At 35.8% G+C, this 20,301-nt stretch overlaps 1 protein-coding gene across 1 annotated transcript in view; it reads right to left on the bottom strand.

Annotated features, from left to right (window-relative positions):
* Window positions 1–19,824, bottom strand: part of LNX2 (ligand of numb-protein X 2) — a 60,306-nt gene extending 40,482 nt beyond the window's left edge. The window contains exons 1-4 of the mRNA XM_037800255.1: window positions 19,318–19,824; window positions 7,305–7,552; window positions 6,038–6,237; window positions 290–658 (exon numbers count right to left, since the gene is read on the bottom strand). Coding sequence (XP_037656183.1) covers window positions 290–658; window positions 6,038–6,237; window positions 7,305–7,552; window positions 19,318–19,721 — 1,221 coding nt within the window. The 5' untranslated portion in view covers window positions 19,722–19,824. The remainder of the gene's footprint in view (window positions 1–289; window positions 659–6,037; window positions 6,238–7,304; window positions 7,553–19,317) is intronic.
* Between the last annotated feature and the right edge of the window lie 477 nt (window positions 19,825–20,301).

Genomic DNA, 20,301 nt, shown 5'->3' with positions numbered 1-20,301 from the left:
TATTATGTCTGCCTTATTAGGTGGAGTCTAGAAGTCAAATGAGAAATTATTGCACCTACAGTCCATAAGTAGTCAACCTAAAAGTTTATTGGTATACAGTTTTTAGAAAAGATCCTTTCTATAATGAAGTTACACTATTGTGGATTTTGAAGACTGTGCTAGCCATGCTTGATTTTCCAACGAAATATCACATATTCCTTGAATTTTTATGTTATTTGACAATGAAAGCAAATATTGACATATGATAATTAAGGATAAGTCTCTTGAATGAATGTGAAAAGGAATTTACCTGAATGATCTGTGCAGCAAGCTCAGGTGTTCCATGCTTCAGGTCATGGCTGTTGATGGCGAGCACGCGATCGTTGCTACTGAGCCTTCCATCCTGTGCGGCCAGCCCTCCTTCCAGCAGGTCGAGAATAAAAACACCTGGCTCATCTGTCCTTCGTACTAATTTGATGCCGAGCTGCTCTCCAGAGTCCCGTTTATGAAGAGCTACGTGGAAAATCTCTTCTCGTGGAGAGCTGTTATCAGGATGGTTGTTTGCTCGACTGCCAAAGCGTCTCTCTCGAAGCACAGTGAGGTGCAGTGTGCTACATGGCTGGGAAAGGACAGCTCGGGCATAATTATGGGACACATTGCTGATATCATAGTTGTTAACCTAGAAAAAAGAATTATGACCAAATAATGATTTTCCCAATTTGGAGAAATGTTTCCATAACATTTTCAAAGGAAATTAACACTATAAAAATGTTATAAAATCATTATTTATAAAGAAAACCATGCTAAAGACACTTTAAAATATAGAGTTCCTAGAATTAACTTATACTGACAAACATCAAATAGAGAATAGTGGCTGAGATCACAGATGTCAATGACAGTCTTGAGTTTAGTCGTTGGTTCTGCCATGTCCTAACTGGATGACCTTGGTTAAGTTACACAACTTGTTTGACTATGTTTCCTCACCTGTAAAATGTATTTCTATCTACTTCATAGAATCACCACGAGCATAAATAGGTAACACTAGCATAGCCCAAGTGCTGACAAAATACTAGTTCAAGTGAACAGAAATTGAAGTTATATTACATTATAAATTTGCTTTGCCAAATGAAATACACTTAATCTATAGAAAATAAACAATTTTATTTTAAGGACAGTCGTACATTCCACACATGTAACTTTATTTTAGATGGGTGACTTTTACTTTAAAGAAAAGCAGATAATCCTAATTTCACTCTACTTCTTTAAAATATAATATATATAGTACATTAAGTATAATTCAATACTTAAATAAAGTCTATTTATAAAACTTTATAATCTTGAAATATGTATAGTGACTTTTCCTTGGATAAGTAATATCACTTACAAAATGTACCCTGCTTCAATCATTCATCTAGTTACAGACATAGATTAGCAAAATTTTTAGTATTAACCACAATCTGAGTTCCTCTCTCAACCCGTCTGAGAAGAAGGTGAGGGGAAAACTAATATTCACTGAATATTTGGTATGTGATAGGGCTGTGATCACCCAAAATCTTTAAATCTTTCTCATATGAATCCATGCTAAGCAAGGTCTCCCACATCCTATTATCTAGGGTGAAGAGTTTTGAATGCTACTTCCGTTTTGTTGATTTTGGCTCATTGACATCTTTTAAAATTCAGTCATCAAATTCATAGATGTCATACACAAACTTTCTATTTTCCCCCTTTTGTGACATTCATGCATTTGGTAACTGTCTAAGCCCTTGAAAAGAACATTGAATAACAGAGGGTCAAGAAGAGAACTTCATGGAAGCTTCTAAAAAACCAAGCTAACATGGATTCATTAGTTAAAATCATTTTCGGTTATTCATCTCTAAAACTATCTCTAGCTTCACATTTTTCTATCTTACATATATCACAAACAACTTACTAAATGCCTGGCTGAAATACAGCTGTCATTTTCAGCCAGCAAGCAGGTAGCTTCATACTATCTTTAGGACATAGGCTGGGGAATATTCTGCAACTGGAAAAAGACTTTTCCTCCCAGAATGTTTGGTTGCCCACGAAATATGAATAAAGCAGTGCCAAATCACATACTATTTTCAGATTCTGTAAAAAAAAACACCAAAACACTATAGCATAGTAAACTCTATCACCTTTTTGGCTAACTGTATGTGTGTGTGTGTGTGTGTGTGTGTGTGTGTGTGTGTGTAACCAATGCAATAAACACATGGTGCCAATTATTTTCCTTCAAAACTGAAAATGCTAAATTATTGATGACAGATCAAACTGAAAACATCTGTTCTTAATGTTCTAAAAGATATATTAATTTTAACAGTGACACTGATGTAATTTAAAACAGTAATATCTGTTCTTAAAAACTGCTTAAAAGAACTGTGTATGAATCTTTGAAGAGTAACAAAAGGCCCTGAGGCCATATGAGTCTCCTTTGAAAGAGGCTATTAAATAGAGTAACATTTTCTTTTTTTAATGTGGGTAAAACAAAGCCACATAGTGTTACTGCATAGGCCACCTTTATGGTCTACAAATGAACCATCTTAATGCCTCTGGGGCTCTTCAAAATAATACAAATCAAATTTGTCTTATTTGTCTTATTTATTCAGCTTATACAAAGTTAGGGGTAACGAAGTAATAAAAAAATACCAACTGGACTTCTTTCCAAGTGTTTACTTTTGAGCAACGGTACATACTTCTCTACATTTTGGGCAAGGAGTACGGCTTTCCCTTCTGGCTATAGCATACCAGCTAAAGGCCAGCCAGAAGTCAGGGCCCATAAGAATAGAGATCCTTTGCGAATCCATTAGTCACGTTATGTGTTCATGCTTTTCTTATCAATTTGAATCATTAAACTGGATTTAAGATGACCATTATTAGTGTTATTAATACATATGTGCCCATAAATAATATGTTGGTACATCTACAATGAAGATTTTCTAGCTTTTGGTTCTCAAAAACATAGTCAGTAATTTTGATAATTATAATTTCATTTGCGGTATAAAGGTTGAGTTATGTTTACTAAACAATTCTTCAAAATAGAAGAGTAAAAAGCCCACTGATAAACAAAACTTGAAAACAAATGTTTAACCTCAATGTAGTCAAAGAAAATACAAATAAAAACAAAACACTTATTTTTACTTTTAAAATTTAGAATAAGGATTAGGAAGGTATAAAATTGTTAATACCCAATTTTGGCACACTGCTGGTAACAAAGAACAAAATATAAAAATCAGGATATGCTTCAATTACAGCTGTGAAAAGTCAGACATGGGAGAAAGAAACACCATGTAGGCTGCAGAAAATGGAAATCTGACTTTCTTGGCCTTGGCCACCAAGGTGTCAAGAAGTCTGGGCAGACGTTCCTGGAAAATCAGTTATAAGAGTCCCTCTGGGTTGAAGCAGGGCAGAAGCTAGGAAGTACGGAAGGCAGGTGAGGTGTCCCCAAAGCCGAGCCAGCCTCATGCAACTAGAGAAATTACTATCTTAAAGCAGCAGCCAGAATACAGCAAATAGTTAGGGATTGTAGGATCAGAATCCTGATTTTCTACAAGCTAGATCAGTTATGCTTCCTATATTCTCCTATTTCCTCTTAGCATTAAGCTAAAAATAAAACAGTTTGAAAATTCAATCTGCCTTAGCCACAGGAAGGGAAATCAAAGGAAGGGTTTTGGGCCCGAGTGTTAAAGGAATAATATACTGTGAGAGGCAGCATCGAGTGGGAAAAGAAATCAAAGCCCCAAATCCTCAACAGAAAGGCCAATCCTGGCTGCTGTGGTAACCTGCTTTTTTTTTTTCCCATCTGGAGATTTCCTTTCAAGAGCTAAAAATCCTAGAGGTTCTAAGTTTTGTTTTAATAAAGGAGATGGTTATCCTAGCAGAATGTTATATCCAAATTCACTTTTTTTTTTTCTGTGAATTGAATAGGTATCATTTTTTTTTCTTAAATTCAATTTTATTGAGATACATTCACACACCATATAATCCATCCAAAGTATACAATCAATGGCTCACATTATCATGAAATAGTTGTGCATTCATTGCCACAATCAATTTTAGAACATTTTTATTACTCTAAAATAAAGAAAAAAATAAAAAAGAATACCCAAAACATTCCATACCTCTTATTCCCCCCTATTATTTATATATTTTTTGGTCTTTATATTATTACTCATCGACCCATACACTGGGTAAAGGGAGTGTCAGTCACAAGGTTTTCACAATCACACAGTCACAAGATAAAAGCTATATAGTTATACAATCCTCATCAAGAATCAAGTCTGCTGGATTACAGCTCAACAAATTCAGGTGTTTCCTTCTAGCTATTCGAATGCACTAGAAACTAAAAAAAGAATATGTAATGCATAACAAATTCACTCTTTTATTGACTCAGCAAATGCTTCCTAAGCACTTATTATATATACAGCAGTCTGAGAAATCTGTATCATAATCCCTACCTTTGATGTGGCTGCAATTGCCAGAGAAAGTCTATTCATATGTAAAACATTTAAATGTAAATGATTTACTGTAACTGATTATGTGCCCAGTGATGGAAAAAAAAGCAATAAATGCTCTCAGTAATTAAAGTAATGAGAGGTCAGTATGGGCTAGAGGAGCTGAGCAAAGCTTTAAGGAGGAAGGAGGACAAACTAGGGGTCCAAAGAGGTTAGGGAATGTGGTAATGAGCTACTTGGAGGGAAGCAAGGGGAGTGCTATGTGGGGCTCTTCCACTAGATCGTAAATACCATGAGGACAAGGACTGTGTTTTGCTCTAATGGAATCCACAGCAACTAGCACAGTGCCTAGAACATTGTAAGACTGTAAGTATTCAAGACATTTTCGTTGAATGAATACAGTAATGAATACAGTAATGAATACAGTAATGACTGAAGAGAAATGAAATGCCTGTGTCAAGTTTGGGCTTGATCAGTGAGCCAAATCTTTGCAAGGAAAGCAGTGTTACAGATTCATTAGCCTGGCAGTCGTGTTGGATTTGAGGGAGAAGAAATGGGGGGGCAGAGATACTTGATGGGATATTCTACTAAATGAAATATGAAGTAGTGAAGGCTTGGACTAGAGATGCAACAGGGAAAATCAAAGTAAGGGGCAGTTATCAACAGATCACTATGAAAGACTGAACAACTAAATCAGTGAGGGACTAGGCCTTGACCTTCGGTTTCTCTAAGTCCTTTTTTCTTGTTTTCATGAATATTTCTTCTCTCTCCCTCTAGGAGTCATCTATTCTTCTAGCTTCAACTATCATCTATACTTGTAGGATTCAAACATCTAGGCCAATATTCACTAAACTCTAAGCCTACACTGTGGAGTTCTCATTATTCCATTTCCTCAGTCTCAACATGCCCTCTAGTAAAATATCATCTTGTCCCAAGCTAGTTCTTTTTCTGGAATTCCTATTTCTTCTTAGAGATCAGCATCTGAAAGGGAAGATGGTAAGGGTAGTGTCAAGGGGTTAATGAAAATGCACAGTTAAATGTTTGCTGAGGAGAGAGTGCATTAGGGAGTCAAGGAGAGATAACTAAAAGATTTCTGAATCCCAGCTTAAATTCTATGATATAAATTATAAGTAACTAGTGCTGCATGGCCTTTTCTAATTTTAGCAATCATTGTAGAGAAGGATATAGCAGACAATGAAGGCAGTGGATGGATGGGAAAACTGGGCTCGGGGTAAAGCCAATGGGATGAGAGAATTTCAGCCCGGGCGAAGGTAGTGCTGAAATAGCCCAACATGGATCCACACAAGGAAAGAGTCTAGCTAGTCAGAAAGGCCTGAGCACACATAAGGGACTGAAAATGAAAGTAGGGAGAAAAAAAAAATACATCCTCTGTGTGTGTGTGTGTGTGTGTGTGTATGTGTGTGTGTGTGTAGGAAAATAGAAATTGCAGATAATTCTAATCTGTTTTGCACATAAAAATAAAGCTCATCTTTATATTATTCAGGTTCCACCAGCCCATAATTTCTAAGTTTTAAACTTATGAACATGAACAGAAAGGTACAAGTTAACAGAATAATTAAAATCAGTACCTGAAGAATCTGGTCTCCGGCAAGGAGTCTTCCATCTCTGGCGATTATCCCATCTCGATAGACTTCCTGGATAACAATGTTAATCAGTGGTGTTTCATTGCCACCCACAATGCTAATTCCTAACTGAATGTAAGGATTAGACCGATGAATTTCAATCGTGGTTACTTCTCCTTCTGGCAAACTAAGTGGCTGCTGTGCGGCTGCCAAGTTAGAAATGAGAGGGAAAAAAATGGGAGAAATAGAAAGAAAAACAATGTTTTATATTCTGATTATCTTCAAGTAAATAAGTTATCTTATTATGCTAATAGATGATTTAAGAACTCAGCAATACCACTGGACAAGAAACAGAATGACAAAAAAGACTACATGTTAAAATTATTTAAAAATTTCCTCTTCCAAAAGTGATCCGTAAATAATCAACAAGGAGCTACTATGTATCAGGTGATCTGATTAAGGAATATTAAGAGAAAGTCATCTTGCTCTCAAGTGGTAAGGGAGTTTGGACCATGAGGCAGTTGTAAAACAATGCAAGGCAGTATAAATAAAGCACTAACTCCATGGTGTGTAAAAACCGTTGGTGCGAGGAGACCAGTCACACCAAGCTGCTGGGCCCGAACCGAGCATTAGGAGATGAAAGAGGGTTACGGCTGTAGCAGGGAAAATTTAAATTTGTGGAATTTAGAATTTGTAAAAGAAAATTATTTTTAAAAGTAAATTCCCAAGAGCAGCTACCAAGATCTATGACCAAGGTGTATGGCTATGAGCTTTCTATTTATTTCCTAGTGGACCATATGGTTGGACTAGGGTTGGTGTTAGAGGAGCGAACAGTGGGAAGCATGGCCTTGGAGTCAGATACACACCCAGCCATTTACTGGCTGGATGGGCTTGAGCAAGTTATTTACTCTAAGCCTCAGTTTTCTCATCTGCTGAGGCAAACAAGTTTCTGAAAACACAAACCAAAAGAACGATGCTAATGACTAGTGAGTTCATGGATCCCAATGGAAAAGGGATGGGGAAGGACCACCTTTCTCAGGTGAAAGATATGTTTCACCTTTAAAATGCAAACTGTTACAACTGCACACTTGAAATGGGTTAATTTTTTAGTATGTAAATTATACCTCAATATGATTACTTTTTTAAGAGGAGAAAAAGTTTATGCCAAGAGAGTGGAGGGAGGGAAGGAAGCAAATCAGCTTGAAAATGTCCAATCTGGAAAACAGACAGATTAGATCTGAATCTAAGGTAGGAGGAGGTAGAGTCCACGCACTGTCAGCTCCAGTGCTCTCCTCGAAGGCGGGGTTGTCCAGGCCAGGCTCCTCGGCCCATGCGGAGAGAGACGCTGATGTAAAGTCCCGTTCAGCAGGCACTGCCCCTGTCCCCGAACTGTCTGTTTCTGGTGACACGGTCCCTGGATGATCTACTACAGTGGGTCCATTTTCACTCTCAATCTCTGTCTGAGTTTTACTAGTTTTCCGTTTTTCTAGGGCAACTCGCCAATGAGAAGCTCCAGGACACCTACAAAGAGAACATCAGGTGGTTTGCAGAATATTTGAAAGGGGGAAAAAAGGGCTTAACAGCATAAACACTAGCACAACAATGAAAGAATGGCAATGACTTCTATACAAAAAGCACCAGAAGAATCCACCATGGTACATAAGGCCAGTCTTGATCTTCAATCAAATTAAGCACTTCCAACTCCACCCAGCAATACATTTTAAAAAAGCATTGGCAAGAGCCATAGCTTGGTACCTATCTCAAAGAATACTTGAATAAAAATTGTATTCAGATATACCCTAATACATCAGAAAATACGCTGTCTCTGTGCTGTGAGATTTATTCTGAAATTCTGGATATAAAACCCTTTTTACAAGAAAAATGGCTTACCCACAGAAATGGAAATCAGTCCTTTCCCACAATGAACCATGGCCTCGTGACACAGAGCTTTAGTGTGGCAGCACACCTTTACACTCCTCCCTGCCATACTGGATGTTAATTACTTAGTGGATAGCAACACATCTGAAGCTTGGCAACTTACAGAAGGGCATAGCAAAGGCCCAAGGATTTACTTTAATGATAAACATAAAAGGAGATAAAAACATATGTCCTCATTCATAAAATTAGAATTGCAATAGCGGATACAGATATACACTGTAACTTGAAAATATATTTTAAGTACTTGGGAAACTTACATGAGCACCAAGAAATAAGAACAGTTAACTGGTTTGTTTTTAGTTATTTCAGCAAACAAAAAGAGCAGACAGATGATGCTCTTCTAAACTCATGACCAATGATGCATTTAAATAAGGTCTTTATATGACAGATATTAGAAATGATGTCAAGGTGCCAGTTCCTTTCCATCTGACATCTTGACTGGACAAAGTGACTGCTATGGCCTGGTTTTAAAAGGAGGAGGGGAAAGAGGAGTAAGCGGAGGAGGTGTAGGGGACTGGTGAATGAGCCAGACAGACACATATTCCTAGAGTCTAACACTCTTCTTCAGACACCACTCACTTTAATTGTTGGGGTAAATGTGGATACAATAAGGTTAGGGATTGTGGGTGACAGTCTTATGCCTAGGTTACAGATCTTCATTCAATGGCAATATTTTTAAAAAACCCAAAATTTCTAAAAACAAAATACAGGATTAAATTCAATTAAAATTGAAAGCTATCCCTTTACCATTAAGAGTAATAAATTTTCCCTTATGAACTAAAGATTTATTTTAAGTCCTGAATTTAAAGTTTTTGAAAAGGATCATTAGGAAATTTCCTTATTCAACTCCCTGTTATTACTTGTTATCTTTTCACCTTATTAAGAAGGGGGGCAATTAATTTTCCTTTCTGCACATGTGTATGGCACTCCAAGGACTGTTCTTGCAAAGGCCTGACAAGTACTTTTCAAAAGTATATTACATTCATCAAGTAAGCAGGTTTGATTAGAAATAATTTTTAAAATATTTCATTCAAATATTTGAGGCAAACACTGGGCCTTAAAAAATTTGTAACTGAAAAGAGAGGTAAAGATTTAATTTCTGAAATACGTATCATACACAAATATCTTCATGAGCAATAGCAAGTCTTCAGTGGAAAAAATGGACTAGGAACAGGAAGTAAAGAGGAAATACAAATAGAATGTAAATACCTGGGAAGTAGTCTAGTAATAACTAAAATAAAACTGCAATTTAAAGAATTACAAGGACCACCTTATAGTTATGAAACATGCCAAAACAAAGACAAAAATGAAAGCCTAAAACTGTGAGAAAGGTGAAGAAACAAGTACATTCAAATTCCCAGTAGGACAGCAAATTTGCTAACAGGAACTTAATAGATATTAAAAATGATATCACATAAAAATATGGAAAGAATAATTGATCTCATGGAGCATTAAAGGAGGACTATAGGAACATCAATATTAAAAGAAGGTGGACCAGCTGAGGAGACTATGACAGAACGAGAGACAGGAGACTGGGAGAGAAAGACTTCAGACCAATCAGGGAAGTAAGAGCGTCCACAACAACAAAAAGCAGCTACCAACACAAATACCACAGAGGGACAAATAAGATCAAAAAATGTTGGTTTGACTTGGCTATGAGAACACTTTCAGTGGTGGGGCAAAAGTCAAAATGATAGTACAGGCATTTCTGTTAACGGGATATATGCACTCCGCAAAAACTGCACACTAAAAATCATAGGGCTTACAGGGGAAAAGAGGGTTGAGACAGACCTTTAAAACCTATACTCCTGGTAAGGAGCAATGACAGGGTTTCTTTCTGGAGTGGTGAGAAGGTTCTAAAATTAGATTCTGATGATGGTTGCACAATCCTGTGAGAACACTAAAAACGACTGACTTGTACATTTTAAAATGGATGAATTTTACAGTATATGAAATATATCTCAATAAAGCTATTTAAAAAAAATTATTAGGGAATGGGTAGATCGAGGCAGCCTTGGAAAGAGAAAAGCTTATGACCACAGACAGCTTCAGGGGCTTCAGCCTCATGTTTGTAAACACTCAGAATGGAAAGAAAGACTCCAACATATGCCAATTGCCTAATTTGTGACAATGACTCTGTAAAGACTGTTACATATTTTATTTCATTTAATCCTCACATCCACTCCATTACCACAACTTTACAAATGGGAAACTTTAGACTTAATTAAGCCAACATTACATAGTTATTACAAAGCCAAAATCCAAACAAACACAGACTGATGGTAAAGGCTCCTGCTCTTTCCATCACATCATACTAAATTCATTCACAGGAGTTGTTTTCTCAGACTTAGGAAAACATAAATTTGCTCCACAAACTTGTATCTAGAAATGCAGTCATAGAATGTTAGAGCAAGAGATCAGTAAAAACCAAACCAACAACCAACCAACCTTCAAACAAACACAAAAACAAAAAACCTACTCATCTTCTTAAACACAAACCGCAAGTGTCATCTGGGGAGATAACATGATTTATTGAAGCAGGTAACTCAGTATAGCAGGAGGCCAGTACAGATATTAAGTGAATCAAAATAATGGAAAAGAAATTCATGCATCCTTTTGATTAGAAGAGTGGGCACGTGCTGATCCGAAGCAGATGGGATGGCTCTGAGATAGTGCTGCCCTTAGGAAGGGCCCTTGAGAGAGTGCAACCTGCCCGACTGAGAACTGTCCCTCCTTAGGTGTGGATCCCTAGATGAGGGTGTGGTTTTTCATTTTCTTGAAACAAAACCAAAGGAGCCATGAGCCAAGCTGAGGGATTCCTGCTGAAGGTTACAATTCCATTCCTGCTATACTGGTTCAGAGACCTCTGGAACACCATCAAGGAAAACATGTTTTAGATTACACTGACATTGTTCCTTTATATAACAATTGCATTTGAGCAACTATATTAGGAAACTTATGGTGTAACAGAACACACTACCTTGTGGTAATGCCAGGCACTTAGTGAAACTCAAAGGATATTAACATAATAGAACCAAGAAAAATGACCAAAATAGCTATAGATTAAAATATACAAAAAAATCATTCAAGTGATGTCAATAAAAAATGGCAGACTAAGGAAACCCAAAAAGTTGCTCCACCAGAAAAGCAATGGCAAAAATCGTCAGAGCCACGATTGTATAAGAATGTAGCTTACAAGGGGTGACAGTGTGATTGTGAAAACCCTGTGGATCGCATTTCCTTTATCCAGTGTATGGACGGATGAGTAGAAAAATGGGGACAAAAACTAAATGAAAAATAGAGTGGGGGGGTGATTTGGGTGTTCTTTTTTATTTTTATTTTTTATTCTTACCCTGATTCTTTCTGGTGTAAGGAAAATGTTCAAAAACAGATTGTGGTGATGAATGCACAACGGTACTGTGAACAGTTGATCGTACACCATGGATGATTGTATGGTACGTGAATATATCTCAATAAATCTGAATTTTAAAAAAAGTCATCAGAGCCAACTATTTCTGAATTCTAGAAATTAACCAAAGGATTGTAGCATTCTGGGGCGGGGGGGGGAGGTACTTATTCAAGAAGAGTGGCTAAATCTCATTAAGAACAGTAAGGTTTGCGGCATTTAAACTTCTCTATTCCCGACTCCACCTCCCTAGATCTGTGGTATACTTGAAAACTAACAGCCCACAATTATGGCAGAAACCAGGAGCTTGGCAGCCCTGAAAAGGCAGAACAGTATTGGAGCTCCTTCAAAGTCCCATTCCCGGAGAATTATCATTGTTGGTTCCCAGGAAGACTCTACTCTAAAGCTGTCTTTATTTAACCTGATGTGGGGCCCGCCAAGTGCAAACAGCTTTTTCCCCACAGGCATTTGTCAGAAAAAATCAGAGGCGATTATTTAACATCACAACTTCCTGAAAGGGTCAAATGAAAAGCAAGCCAAAAAGTTTAAAAGGAAAAGCTGGGCTCGACATGTCCATAGGGATTCTGACATGCCCAGAGCTATGCACTTGCACAGGAAAGGGCCATGAAAGCCCAGGGTTCTCTCCTCCAGCTAACCTTGAAGCTCTGTGCAGGCAGGAGGGAAGGCTTGTTAACTGCCTGACTGACTGTTGAAACTGTCCCTCACCATGCCAGCAGAGACCCTTGGGAAAGACTGGGAAATTTATTTGTTCCACACATTTAAGGAAATAGCTCTATTAATCATAAGCTTAGTAGTAAGCTAACTGAGCAGAGACTTCAGTGGCCACACATGAAAAATACAAATTTTACAGAATTAGTTCAGAAAAGTTACTAAACAAACAAATCAACAACAATGACAAGCAGCAACAACTGTTTTCTGATTTCCAGGGTTGTCACTCTATATTATTTTAAATGCCTAGGATTCAACAAAAAATTCTGAGACATTAAAAAAAAAAAAAAAATCCAAGAAAGTATGGTCACACAAAAGGAAAAGAGTAGTCAAACAAAAACTGTCCCTGACAATACCCAGAAATTGGACTTACCAGACAATGACTTTAAATGGTATCTCACCAAATAGAAAATGCCAACAGAGACAAAAATTATTTAAAAGAAGAAGAACCAAATAGGAATTATAGAGTTGGAAAGTACAATAAATAAAATTTAAAAAAATTCACTATAGGGGCTTGACAGCAAATCTGAGCAGACAGAAGAAACAATCAGCAAAAGATTATCCAGTCTGAAGAAAAGAAAGAAAAATGAAGAAAAACGAACAGATTCTTGGAGATCTCTGGAATACCACCAAGCATAGCAACATACATATAATGGGAGCCACAGAAGGAGAAAGAAAAAGGTATAAAGAGTATTTGAAGAAATAATGGCTGAGAACTTCCCAAATTTGATGAAAAACTTATAATCTACACATCCAAGAAACTCAATTATCTCCAAGTAGGATAAACTAAAAGACATTTACATTTGACACACCCTCATCAAACTCTAGAAAGACAAAGAATCTTGAAAGCAGCAAGAGAGAGGCAATTCATCACATACAAGAGATCCTCGATAAAGGTAACAATTGATTTCTTATCAGAAACCATGGAGTGGGATGACATATTCAAAGTGCTGAAGGAAAGGCTGTCAACCAAGAATTCTACACCCAGCAAAAATAGTCTTTAAAAATGAAGGCAAAATTAAGAATTCCCAGGTAAACAAAAACTGAGAAAGTTTGTCTCTAGCAGAAATGTCCTACAAGGAATACTAAAAGAAGTCCTTCTGGCTTAAATGAAAGGGCACTGTGACAGTAACTCAAATCCACATAAAGAAAGAGCATCAGTAAAGGTAACTCTCTAGGTGAACACATGCATAAAAATAGTTCTATTTCTAACTTTTTTTTCCCTCCAACCTGATTTAAAAGACAACCACATAACCCAATAATCATAATTCTGTGTTGATAAGCATATGATGTATAAAAATGTAATTTGTAAAACAGCAACAGCATAAAGGAGAAGGAAGGAAACAGAGCTGTATATGAACAAAGTTTTAGTAAACTATTGAAATCAGGTTGGTATTAACCCAAACTAGATTGTTATAAGTTAAGGTGTTAATTTTAATACCCAAGGCAACCACTAAGAAAATAATTCAAAATATGTATTAAAAGAAATGAGAAGAGATTTAAAATGGTACACTACTAGAAAATATCTATCACAAAAGAAGGCACTAATAGAAGAATAGAACAGAAAAGACAGAAGACATATAAAAACAAATAGCAAGATGGCAGGCACAAATCTTATTTTATCAGTAATTAGGCAATAGTTTCTTAGATATGACATCAAAAACACAAGCAGAGAAAGAAAAAGTAGGTAATTTTCACTTTATAAAAACTAAAATTGCTTGTCCTTCAAAGGACACTATCAAGAAAGTGAAAAAACTCTGAGAATGGGAGAAAATATTTTTAAATCATATATCTGCAAAGAGTCTAAACTCTAGAGCTTTTAAAACTCAATGAAAAGACAAATAATTTGATTTAAAAATGGGCAAATGATTTAAAAAGACATTTCTCCAAAGAAAATATACAAATGACTAATAATCACATAAAAAGTTTCCTCTAGATCATTAGTCATTAGGGAAACGCAAATCCAAACCACACTCAAATACCACTTCACACCCACTAGGACAGCTATTATCAAAAAAATGGACAATAGCAAGGGTTGGTGAGGATGTGGAGGAACTCAAACCTTTGGGCATTGCTGGTAGGGACTGTAAAATGGTGCAGCCACTGTAGAAAACACCTTAGCAGTCCTCAAAGATTTAAACACAGATTTAGCAGATGACCCAGCAATTCTACTCCTAGGTATCTACCCAAGAGAAATGAAAACATGAATGTCTAAAGCAGCATTATCATTATAGCACAAAAGTGGAAATAGTCTCAATGTCCATCAACTGATAAATGGGTAAACAAAATGTGATATATCCATATAATGGAATATTACTCATCCATAAAAAGCATTGAAATACTGATTCATGCTACAACATAAGCCTTGAAAACACTATGCTAAGTGAAAGAAGCCAGACAGAAAATGACACATATTGTATGATTCCATTTATGTGAAATTGTCCAGAATATGCAAATTTATAGAGAAGGAAAATAGATTAGTGTCAGCCAAAGGATTGGTGTTGGGGTATAGAGGATAACAGCTAATGAATACAGGGTTTCTTTTTGGAGTGATGAAAATGTTCTGGAATTAGACAGTGGTGATGATTGTTAATGTTGAGAATAAATATTTAAAATTTTTTCATGTACCTTAGAGTAAAAAAAAGATATCATCACTAACAAAACTGGACATGCCTACCTTATGTGTGGGAGAATTATTACTAGCATTCTGTTTGTGGAGGATTAATAGTTTAAAATTGACAAATATGGGTGCAAATGTAGTAAGGTTAACTACTTCAAAGGTTTTTAAAGATATAAGTATGTGTTTGGCTGCTCTATGACTGTCTGAGGCCAATAGGCGATTAAAACCACTACCTACTAACCCACGTTTCCAGTGAAATAGCCCCTCCCTTACTGGTTTGCATAAGTTTCCATTTCCTTAGTTTAAGCTCCTACTCCTCATGTTTATTCAGTAGTTTTGCTTCACCAAAAGAAATGTTACTGTTTCCTCTCCCCTTGCAGCACCTGCTAAAGCCGGTTCTAGCCAGCTCTAGCCACTAGGGCATGTGCAGTCAGGAGAAGTCCTGACCTAAAGTCACCTTTGCCTAATTATAATAGTAAAAATCACACCCGCTGATGACACTAGCACACCATGCGAAGTAGAATGATTTGGAACTGCACATGCTCCACTTCTACCTGCCCCTTAACCCACGGCATCTCACCCTATCCTTAGCCACTTCCTTAAGCCCATCTTCCCCAAATAGTATAAAACTCCCAGGCCCCTTCTGCTCAGAGAGACAGATCTGAGGTTTACCTCCTGTCTTCTTGCTGAGCTACTAGCAATAAACTTTTTGTTTTCAGAAATCCTGGTGTCATGGCATTGACTTATGTGTGTATCGCGCAACCAGCTAGCTTTGGGCAGTAACACTAACAAGTCCTCCACAGCCGGGGATAATTAAAGCTATAGTCACAGTGTTAGGGATGGAATTGAAAACCCTTTTCATTAAAAATAAGGAAACAAAGGATGTGAGAAGCTAAGTAGGACACAGAAATAACTGAGAATTTATGTTTCTATACTTCCAATCAATGGGAAATGATCTGCATTTCCCTAATGACAAGTGATGTTGAACATTCTTTTCATGTGCTTATTGGTCATTTGGATATCTTCTTTGGAGAAATGTCTATTTAAATCTTTTGCCCACTTTCAAGTTGGATTATTTGTAATTCTGGTTGAGTTGTAAGAGTTCTTTATTATTCTGGATACTGGATCCTTATCAGATGTGTGATTTGTAAATATATCTGCAAATACATATATCTGTCACTATGTTTCTGCTTTTTACACTATACATGAAAAAAGAATGTTGGTAAGAAGGTGGCAAACACAAACTTCCCTCAGTTAGCATGTGAATTTAAAGGAGCAATCTTGCTTCAGCCTACCCTGTCCTCCCTACCTCCTGCCCCCAAAGGCCATGCCTGAACTAGAAGAGGACTTACCATGGAAAAAGAGGGCTTCCCATTTATTTTCACATCTAATGAAAGGTAAAGGATACAGATGCCCCAACAGATGTTCTACAGGCAAAGTGGAGCATTAACTCCTTAGTCTCTAAAAGAATTATCATTCACCCAGACCTGCAAAGAAAAGCTATTTTCTTAAATACCTTGACAAGCAGGACTTGCATACTACACATAATGATGTTGCTTTTAGGCGCTGAAGACTTCTTTAAAGATTTTTGCTCTACTGTATGAATTTTTTTAGTTTGTAGTGTTAAGCTTATATACTACTTATAGCAGTTTTAAGCTATAATTTTTTTAGACAAAAAAGAAAAACAGTTCTGATCCTTGCCATAAACTAGGACAAAACGCATATTTAACAAAAAAATTAACATTTACAATTACCATAACATTTAAATTGTTGGGTGTGGGGTGGGGATGAAAGATAGAGGAGAGAAGGAAAAATGCTTTATAGATGGTCTTCCTTGGTGGAATTTCACCAAGTAATTATTAAAATGATATAGGATTAGTATAATACATAGAGTATTTCTCAAAGGGTTTATTTCTCCTTTCAAAGAAGGTGCTTTCTCAGGTCTTTTAAATTTCTTCATTGTTTTACTGATATATAATCAATTAGAAGCTAACAATTTAATTTAAAAACACATTTGTCTTTCACAGATACTTTACTTTTATCTATAGGAGAACATCAACTATTCTCAAGTTGAAATAAATTTTTTAAGAGTAGAATTTCATTCAAGTAGAGAAAGTGATTTAAAAATATAATAAACTCGAAATTGTCAGATATATGCAAACTCCTGGTAGTGCTGTGTTTCTACTAATAATTAATGGATTTCCAAACACTCTAAGAACAGAGGCACATGAATAACTTTTAATCAATGAATCACTGTTGCTGATGCTGAATTTCCATGAATTTCCAAACAAAACTTATCCATTTCTAACAAACGAGATTGTGTATAGAGATGCTATAAGTAGTAGTAATAATCATATTCTGTACCTAACTTTTTTTGCTAGTTTGCAGTGTTTCTAAAACATGACTGCAAAATTTTTGACACTCAACCCCCTGCAAGGAGACCTATATTGACTCGCGTTGAATCTGGGTGGGCTTGGGACTGCATCGAATATAGAGTAAACACAAAAGTGATGCTAAGTGACTTCTGAGGCTAGCTCATGAAAGGCCATGCAGCTTCCACCTTGTTTACTGAACAAATCATCTACCTTTTCATTGTTATCTTTCACATTCTAGGCCTAAGACACTGATGATGATTAAATTAATAGCTTAAATATTAATAAGCACAGCTGTAAAATGGAACTTTAAAGTGCATATAATTGCTTAACATTTATATCAACCCATACATGAAAGGACAGTTTACAATTCCCAACAGTTTTTACATTGTGATAGTTTGATTAAAAAATACTAGAAACACTTCAACTACCTATTTTTGTATATATTTCAGTTAAGTGAATATTCCTAAAAATGTGTCAAAATTTTATTATCTCACTGCTATCTAATTAGTAACCAAATTGAAACTTTCAATTTCTCTCAATCCCATAACTGATATTCATAAAAGATTTACAAAAGAAATCTATACCCTAAAACAAATAGTTCTACCGAGAGAAATAAGAAAAGTCTAAAATATTCCTCAACTTCAATCATAACTAGGCCTAACCCAGACTGAACCGTGGTGTCAGTTTCCAGGAGCTCTCTGCTATCATTTTCAGATTCTATTCCTGCTGGTGATGGAAGGCATACAGAAACTTAAGGCCACATGGACTTTGAAAAAGTCCATACATCTCTCCTATACTTTTTCTTAGCTCCTCTTTTCAGACAACACAATATAAAATTGGGTAGTTGCTCTATAAATCATGTTTCTAACATTTGAATAACATCTTGTTCTTTCTCGTCTTAGATACTTCTAATGAGTACAGTGAAACCCTTTAAAACACTGATATTTAGGAACAAAATGAACATGTGTACTCATGTGTAAATGGAACTTGTACTACTACAAGTAACAGAGAACATGATTTGACCTGTGGTAGAATCAGCATAGTATATTAGAACGATAAACAAGAATATTGAAAGGTTTAAGTCTAATTGTACCATTAGAAAGCTCTAAGTCTTTGGGATTCCATTTCTTTATTTGTAAAGAGAGGGCATTAGACTAGACAATCTCCTTCAATTCTATGATTTTGTTTGCATGTAATGACAAGCTGCTCTGTACCAGATTTATTTCTAAATCCAGTTTATTGTAGTATGCATTCTTTTTCACAGCAATCAAGATTTCTAGAGATTTATAATGCACAAGCGGCTTAACTTTGGAGTCGAGAAACCAATAGTTATTTCTGTCATTCTTTGTGTTTCCATCTACATAAGACATAAGAGATATCTTTTATCCCTCCCTAAGTAAATAACTTTAAATATATTGTGGTAAAATGTATTTTACCACAATGTATTTTACCAAAATCATATTATAAAACTCACAAAACAATCAGCTAAATAATACAGCCTTTTAAAAAGCTTTTATTTTTACTACATTTAGTAAAACAAAAATCACCACTAAATATTTAAAGTTTTCTAACCCTTAAGTTCTTATCCAGTCTAGTCCCTAACCATAGAATCTTTACAAGATCTTAGCAAAAATCAAGATAAAATCATGTATACTTATTTCCATTCTGAAACAAAATTGTAATTTTATTGGCTGTATAATATTCCCATTAAGTCGATGCACCACAGTATTTTTAAGCCTCCTGCTACTTTTAAGCAATTAGATTGATTCCAATTTGTTGAACTATGAACAATGTTGCAGTGAACATCTTTATAAACAATTTTTCCTTCCTTTGGATTATTTCCTTAGGATAAATTCCAATGAGAGGGACAGCTAGATGAAAGGATATTTACATTTATAATTTTTAAAACTAACTACCAAATTGCCTTGCAAAAAGTTTATCATTTTATTCTGATAACCAGGTGAATGAGTTTCACAGTAAAATAGTAATAGGTATTAATTCCTAAAGCAGCAAAAATATTATAGGTATTACATGGTACTTCCTCATTGTAGTTTTTGTATTGGTGTTTATTCTATCTCTTCTGTATTTGATTTGTTAATGTCCTTGTCCATTTATTTATTGGTGCCTTGACTTTTTTTTATTCAAGTTTTTGTTTGTTTGAACAATCTTTTTCATAAAGTAACCTAGAGTTACTCCTCTTTTGTAATTTTTTGCATACCTTTTTTTAAGATGTGCCTCCAGATCACAGCGCTGCATTACATCTTGGCACACTGAAGAAAAAGGACATAAAACTAGTAATTTATCCAGAAGCTTATGTACTAGAATACTAGACTTCTTGCACAACTTAAAATGAAGTCGTTTCCGGTCCAATGGACAGAAGTCTTTCTCTTGCAGAAAGTTTCTGAGGCACTTGTAGCAGAATGTGTGTCCACAGGGTGTATCTAGCGGCTGCAGCAGAGGCTGAAGGCAAATGTGGCAGACTAGGTCATCATCCACTTCGTTCTGGTAATTGTATAAGTGGTTTTCTCTTGTCCAGTGCTGCTGGCCACATTCAAAACACAGAGGATTTAAGGAGCTCGGGGTTTGTTCCACAGAAACTATCTCGTCACTTGTCGTTCCCATTTTGAATTAACTGGAGCAGTTCTGTTTCCTCATATGTTAGACTTCCACTTAAAGTTTCGGTTCCTTTAATAGAAAGTGATGTATTTGACTAAAACGAAGGTCTGTTTTCTAGATAAACAAAACAAACAAACCAACAAACCAATTAATATTAATCAAAATGGTCTAAAAGTATCAACACAAAGATATTATCAATTAACTTTTTTAGTAAAAAATTAAAATTGAGATCAGATAATAAATTAGTAATTAAAAACATAAAAGTGAAATGAACTAATTTGTCAGTTGGCTAAGAAGAATTACTTACACTGCCAAGTTCTCAAGGAAAAAGGAACTTGTGATTAAAAGCAAAGATATCATATATTATATGATGTCACATAAGAATCAATTTATTTTACTTACAGAAATCCCCAAATATTTCACTGTTCAATGGTGGTTTCAAAGTCAATCAATCTGCATAGTGTGGTAATAATGAGATTTAAGATGTATTATGTAATAATTTGCATTTGTCATCCCAGTCTGGTTCTTTGCCTCTGAATGATTGTAGGCAATTATAATATTATGCCAAAGATTGTCTTTGAAATGT

Source organism: Choloepus didactylus, chromosome 12, assembly GCF_015220235.1.
Source record: "Choloepus didactylus isolate mChoDid1 chromosome 12, mChoDid1.pri, whole genome shotgun sequence".
NCBI classification, from domain to species: domain Eukaryota; kingdom Metazoa; phylum Chordata; class Mammalia; order Pilosa; family Megalonychidae; genus Choloepus; species Choloepus didactylus.
The sequence above is the reverse complement of the archived record's forward strand: the minus strand, read 5'-3'. Positions and strand labels throughout refer to the sequence as shown.